Below are 7,059 nucleotides of genomic sequence, written 5' to 3' on the forward strand. Positions count from 1 at the left end.
AAGAAACCCAGGCGGTTGGAGGGGATGGGCCACAGGACAGAACGCTAGGAAGGTTACAAATTAGAGGAGGGTCTTCCAGTCTGTGTCTTTTTAGGTTAGGAGTAGCTAATTGTTCAAGGGTCCCATCCAGCTGTTTCTTGATAAGAGCCAGGGCATCAGCTCCTGCAACATGTCTGGACAGGAATAAGACCAATTAAAAAGAACGGAGCAAACTGTGGAAGACAATGAAGCCTAATTCATTCCTTTCCACCGTTCACATGATCTGTAGGAGTTCACGGTTATGAGCTCAATCATGCCTAAGTAAGATGTTAATGAAGTGACCGGCACCTTTGGCACCACTGTCTTTGATGCATCTCGCATGTTAATAGAGCTGCTTTGTTGCAGCCGGGACCTTTCATCTCCGAATGAAAGGTAGGCAAAAAAAAGATTCAGATAGAAGAGGTGAGAGTCCTCGCCAGCTGCAACAGATAATAAAGCACAGCTCTCATCCTCGGAAACCAGTTCCCATTTTTTCTCATTCCAGCAAAACATCAACGTTTTATATAGTATCTAATGTAATAGTCCAATACAGGGCATTCATTGGAGCATGTATTTTGAATAATCTCACAGAATTTAGATTCTAGGATGGCAAGTTAACAGAGTTACTGATACACTTGTTTTATATTCAGGTCTATAACTACTGTATTATTTACATATGAACAGGGAACAGTTTAAAAACCACAGAAATCAAACAATTTCTGTTGCATTGGATAGAATTAACTTGTTTAATTGATGTACAGGAATCTGTGTACATTCCCGTTGCTCTGTGTGTAAAACATTCCCTATCCTCTAATGCATTTGTAAACACTGTTTATTTGTGTTTCCTGGGTTTCTTTCTCAGATGTCCTAAAGCGTGACTGTTTGTGTATTGCAGGGTGTTTGGTGAAGCAGTGGAGTCCAATACTGGCCACATCCAAAGCTCAACAGTTACTGTTCCGCATAATTGACAGTCTCCTCCTCCCTCATGCCCTGTTCCAGCAGGACAAAGGTCTTCCTCCGCAGGTTCTGTCTGCAGTCAAGGAGAGCCTCCCTCTCTACCTCCAGGTCAGTATCTGTTGGTTTACAGGGACTCTGCCCTTCTCCCAGCAAAGAACAGGCACAAGTTTTGTTTTTTACTGTGCTGCTTACCTTACAAAGCATCCATCTCCTTCTGTTTTCAAGGGTCTTTCTGTGGCGTCAGCTCTGTCCCAGCAGCAGGGGACTTACCTGAAGCAGCAGCTCCGCAGTGTCATCCAGCAGTACCTAGGCCGCTTTCTCCCATCTTCCCCCTCTGGCTCAGCCATCGCTAACCACCCAGTCCTGCTGGCCATCTGCGAGACCACAGCAAGCCCCAGGATCATCCCTCTAAAGAACGCCGTTCTCCAGGTTACAGTGTAAGAGCAAGTCTCTCAGGACTTTCCTAATCTACAGCATGAGATTGAATTCATTTCCCACATTTTCAACATATTCGGTTTGAGTGTGCCTGTGGGTGCCATTTGCAAAAGGGGTTAAGGGTTCAAAAGAGTAGAAATTGGATTTTTTTTATGTTTCAGAGTTTGAACAGCTTAGTTATGTAGTTATGTTTCTTCTTAAGAAATGTTGCAAAAGAGAAGAGGCCATTCAGCCCATCTAAGCCCTTTTTGGAGGTTAATTTAATACAAGGATCTCATCCCCCACCCCACCATTTCTTGAAAGATGTCAGGATATCAGCTTCATTAACATGGCTGGGTAGCTTGTTCCTGACTCCCACAACCCTTTGGTTAACGAAATGCCTTCTTTTTGGTTCAAGTTTCACTGTTCATCAAAAGAAATCTGTTGTGTTGACTTTGTCAGTGCCTTTGGGGATTCCCTTAAGCTCCAGAACGTACCTGGGTGCTCTTCTCTGGACTGGTAAGGGTTCAGAGGGAGCAACTAGGGGAGATATACAGTACATGGGCAAAAGCCGCTTTCCTGCACTTCAAAGCAGAAATACCTTTGATGTTATCAGAGAAACCTCTTTCTGTCTGTGGCCAGTGTTGTGGATTTGTCAGTAATTTGTTTTGGCACCTTTCAGTGACAGTTACATGCAGTTCAAAGGCCATGCACCCCCAACGCGTTTGGCGTCTGTGCTGTCGCTCCTCCACGAGGTGCTGAGAAGAGCCAAGGACAGCGACCCGGCTTTCTACACTGGCCCCCTGCCAGCAGTGCTCAAGTGCTTGGTTCTGGTGAATGAGCCCCAAGGTGAGAGTCCCTGTGAAGATTGCCATGTAGGATTCTGCTTCCATGTCAGGTGCGCTGGAAGCGGCACACCTCTGTTGCTGTGTGCAATTTATGCTGCTGTGGTCTTTAGGGGGGAGTCTTTAGTTAGTACTCTGAATAGGATCATTTTCATTCAATGCGGTTTCTATTTTTTAAAACCTAAAAAATGATTGTGGACAACAAAGCGTTTTCTTTCCAGATCTGTGCAGAAACTCATGCTGTCATAGAGCAGGCAGGAGCTGAATCCGTAGTTCCGTAAAAGATTGTAATTAACCGCCTGAAGAATAGATGCTCTTCTGTGCTCTGTAACATAAAAGTAGATTTGGCCAGTTTGTACTGAATTGCCCAGTCTTTCAACCATCCTAAAACCTGCCAATAATAGTTGTTATCCTAAATCGTAGCTTGTTTGTAGTTTAGATGCCAAACACGCATATCATAATGAATGTTAGGTTTGTGCTCTTTATATCTAGTCCAGTGCAAAATAAAAAATAAAGAACTGTAGTGCAGTAGAGTGATAGGAGGCCAATTGTTTTTTTTTTAAAGTGTTACACTGTCTCTACCAGTGTCTTCAGTACTGTGTGTAATCTTGCTGCCATTGTTTCCGTTCCATGTTCAGTGAAAAAGCTGAGCACAGACACACTGCAGCTTGTGGTTGAGAGTTGCCATGCAGCTGCAGCAGAGCGGCCCTGCTCCCAGCTGATTGCTGTTTTAAGGTAAGAACCATCAATTCTAGAGTAGTTCAAATGTATTCACCTACCTTGTCATTTGGAAAGGTACCTTGTTGAATTGAAATTGTTTGTTGTCTAGCAGTAATTCTCAAAATCATGACGTGCCATGGCATCGTCTTGGTCTCAGGGCTATATTCTACTTGGCTTGTGCTTAGTGTGACCTTTTCGTCCACAAGGAGCATGGCTCCATCATTCTTTGCTTTGAAGAGACGTGGAACAGGTCAGATGGACATGTTTTTGACATGGGTATTCCTGCAGTAATAACAATTATCGATATAAGGAAATATAAGGCAATTATACAACATTAGGAAAAAAGTTTTTCTTTTTGATTTTCAAGTCAAGGAAGCTTTGTTTTTTTTACACTTTTGATTAGATGACATTTTGCCTTCGAATTATAATGCATTTCAGTTCCATTTGTTATATGACTGGTGATTTCAGTTATAAACTGGACCTTTGCATTTTTATTCGGTTGAACAATTTGTGTTCATCAGGCTTTTACATTGCACATGGTATTGGTTCTTTTGTAGAAAATTGAACTTGGTTTAATTTTTTCATTGTTGTTTATTAAAATAAAAGTTTTGATTTGCTGTTCAGCTCTGTAGCAGTGTGAACCTCCTTTCTATCATGTTCAGAAATACCCATACCCTAATTAAGTGTTTATAATTAATCAATAGAAAAGGTTGTATGAGTAAAACATATGAATTGACTGGAGATCAATGCACAAAACCATAACTGATGGATGCAATCTTTGTTTTTCAGGCAATTTATTGAGGAGCATATGTGGGTGTATGACCAGCAAGTGTTCAGTATCCTAGAGACTGTGGCAGTTCTGGACCAGCCTGTGGTTGTCAGCCTTATACCTACCATGTCTCTCTGTCTCAGGAACTCAGAACATAAGAGAGGTCTGGGCAAGAACACTGCACAGAGGTAGGAGACCACATTCATTCTACTTACACCTTATCCATTAGCACTGCCTCATAAACTGCTCAGTTGAAACGTTATGCTAATCAAAGCTGTACAGGCGACTGGGATTCTAGTCCCCAGGGTTACCTGTCCAGTCTGTCATACCTGATTGTTAACAACAGTCCACTATCTGTCCCTCTGCTCCTCCACCGTGCTGGAAAAACAACTGGAAATCTTAAAGAAAATAAGTACACAGACCAGCAAATTGAATACAGTGGCTGGATGCATAGTGAATAGCTCACAAAATATAAAAACGACTACATGAGAATGCCCTGGAGGAAAAAGACAAGAAGTAATAATTGTGTCATTTGTGTGCTATTACTGTTAAGTGCTCTTTTTTCTCTTTAAATTATTTTTCTTGATGTTTCAGCTTAGATTTAACTCTTTAGGCTTCTCCTCTGATGTACTCTAGCATGCCCGTTAATATTAGCCTAAGCAAGAAGGTGGTTCTTTGTAATCCTTAAAAAAATCAAACAATTTCTAATAACTGATTAAAAAAAAGTTATCTTGCTATGATATGTTCTGAAAACAAGATATTGGTCATAGTGTGTAAGTTTAGAATCCAAGCTTCCATAGATATGTATGTATATCACTTTCGGAAGTGTTCGGTTTCATGCAGATCCCAAATGAGATTTCTGTTTTTTTTAAAACAATTTTCAGAATCGCAGCATTTATTCTTCAACATGGTTTGAAAAGTTCTGAACTTTTTAATATGTAAGTTCCTTTTAAACACATGAACACTAATCAGTATCACACAGTGTTTTCTGTGTATTTCCCAGGACTGCATCACATCTAGAATGTTAACTAATCCAAAGGTGGCCATTCCACTGTCTCACTTGCTTTTACCAGGATTCTGAAAAGCGTTCTGATTATTATTGTCTCGCTGTCTCCCAGAAGTGCCTACAGGAAGCTGCTGTCTCACCTTGGGGAAAGTGGTCAAGCCGAGATTGTCAGCTTTGATAATGACTGACAGCATCATCGATCATTTGAAGCCAACAGTACAAGACAGTCCAGGACCCATTCTTCTGACTTGCATTGTACATTTCTGTTTTGTTATTTAAAAAAAATCTCACTACGTTTTTAACAATAGGATTATGAAATATTAAGCACAATTGCAGCACTGGAAATTTCTAACCTGCAGGAAAGACTACAAAAATGTAGACTGTAGGTGGAATTTTAGGTCCAAAGGCATATGCATTATGTCCTTCTGAGACTTGCGCTGGTAAAATAAGTCATATTTTATATATTTCATTTAAAAGACCTCGAATTCCTTTCTTTGTGATTGTCAGATTGAGTTATTCTGGCATATATTGCATTGTTTGTGAATTAATGTTCATTTTGAATTAAGTTATTTTTCCTACTTAGATGTGTTGCCTAACTTGTCTATTTAAAACTAGGGCTGGATGGAGACAGACATTGTAAATACCGTATTCCGAAAACCAGCAAACAACAGTATGAGAAAAATATTAGATATGGATGAAGAATTGGAATGAGGTGTAAAAGCATAATAAAATTTCAAAACCCTGGGGCAAAATGGCATGCTCAGTCTCTACTGTTGGAAAGAAAAGGCTCAGAGGAGATACAGCTATGAACATATGCAAATGTTTAGACGTCCGCTAACACGGGGCCTTCCGTGTAAACAGGGAATACCCTGAGAATCTCAAATCAAGCTGCCTTATAAATTATGTATTCTCTGAGCCTGGTTTGATTCTTGTGAAATCTGATTACAGCAATTTCTTAGATTTATTGGAGAACACGGTAAGACTAAATTTAGAAGTGCAGTATAAATTTCTCTCTAACTAGCACAAAAGTGCTAGGACTTTACTGTTTGAATACATACTTTAGATGCACAATTAAAGGGTTTCATAATGCGAACAGGCCTTCTGAGTGGGAAGTATCCATGGGTTGCCTGCCTGTGACTGAAGCTGTAATGGCTCGTAACCATCTGTAACCAGGTGCCAGTCTGGCCTTTGTCTTGAGTGACAGAGGCTGAAATTCTTGAACTGGTGGAGTGCAGGGCGGCTCAGCTCCAGCAGGGTGGGTGGACTAAAGATGCAGTGTGGCCTCAACTTGCTGTACAACTGGGAGCTTGCTGTGTTGTTGGTGATCTTACCTGCAATCACTGGTTATTCTGCTGAAAACACTGCATGATCCCAGCATGAGGAATGATGGAAGGCTCTTCCAACCGTATTTGGACAGCAGTCTCTCTCACCCCCCACTGTGTGTACTGGGATGAGGTGTTGTAGTGGCAAAACTGATTCAGTTAAAATTTGCTAAAAGTGGTTAGACTGGTAAGCCTATTCAGCAGGCAGACATGCAAAGGAACAACAAGACGTCTGAACACTACATGGAAAAAAAAGGGCTGAAAAGGGCTCTGTAACCGACTGAAATGTTGTTGTTTTTTCCTTTTCAGGTAAAATTAGCAAATTTTAAAAGGGATAGGGCATAAAAATAAAAAAATGAATGCAGTTGGAAATGAGAGATTAAATGTTCCTCAAAATTCGTGCTACAGTAAACATCTGTTTCTATGACAAAAATGTGAAGGACCATGTGGTTACCACAGCTAATACACAGCGCCACCTAGTGGCACACAAGAGTTAGTCCTCCAATCTACATTTAATTTCCACATGATATCATGTTTTAACTATGCATTTCTTTAATGTATGTATCAACCACCCATAATTATTAGCTATTTATAGCATGTCATCATAATACATTATTGAAATACAAAAATCCTAAAAGTAATCATTACAGTTCTGCATGAATAAAGAGTAAATGTGTCCTCCTAAATTGCACGTGCAGCTATACAGTGCTGTTAGTGAGGGATGCTCCTCTCCTGCACTCAACACTGAGCCTCCAGCTCAGGCCAGTGTAGTCTGAGAGGGGTCTGCCCACACTTCCTCCTACTCCCGTGTGCAGATCCACACTTCGGAGCTCGATTGCGATTGAGAAATGAAAAACGCACATTTGGTTAATAAAAATAACTGATCATTCTAAACTTATACAAAAGAGAAAGATTAAAATTTATGGTTATGACATTTTATTTAGTAATTGTCAAAGCACACTCAAACTCACACATAGTGATGTGATGTCGTTTGTAATGTAATTTTTA

General features: G+C 40.5%; 1 protein-coding gene across 4 annotated transcripts in view; it reads left to right on the top strand.

Annotated features, from left to right (window-relative positions):
• mms22l (MMS22-like, DNA repair protein) overlaps window positions 1-5,481 on the top strand; it is a 62,863-nt gene extending 57,382 nt beyond the window's left edge. For 3 of the 4 annotated variants that reach the window (XM_015355475.2, XM_015355489.2, XM_015355478.2), the window contains exons 20-25: window positions 914-1,083; window positions 1,201-1,412; window positions 2,072-2,238; window positions 2,873-2,969; window positions 3,744-3,911; window positions 4,842-5,481. In XM_015355475.2, the coding sequence (XP_015210961.2) occupies window positions 914-1,083; window positions 1,201-1,412; window positions 2,072-2,238; window positions 2,873-2,969; window positions 3,744-3,911; window positions 4,842-4,917 (890 nt within the window). In that variant the 3' untranslated portion in view covers window positions 4,918-5,481. The remainder of the gene's footprint in view (window positions 1-913; window positions 1,084-1,200; window positions 1,413-2,071; window positions 2,239-2,872; window positions 2,970-3,743; window positions 3,912-4,841) is intronic. The other variant, XM_015355496.2, reaches the window with a different exon arrangement.
• The last annotated feature ends 1,578 nt before the right edge of the window (window positions 5,482-7,059 follow it).

Source organism: Lepisosteus oculatus, chromosome 2 (assembly GCF_040954835.1).
Source record: "Lepisosteus oculatus isolate fLepOcu1 chromosome 2, fLepOcu1.hap2, whole genome shotgun sequence".
Classification (NCBI taxonomy): Eukaryota; Metazoa; Chordata; class Actinopteri; order Semionotiformes; family Lepisosteidae; genus Lepisosteus; species Lepisosteus oculatus.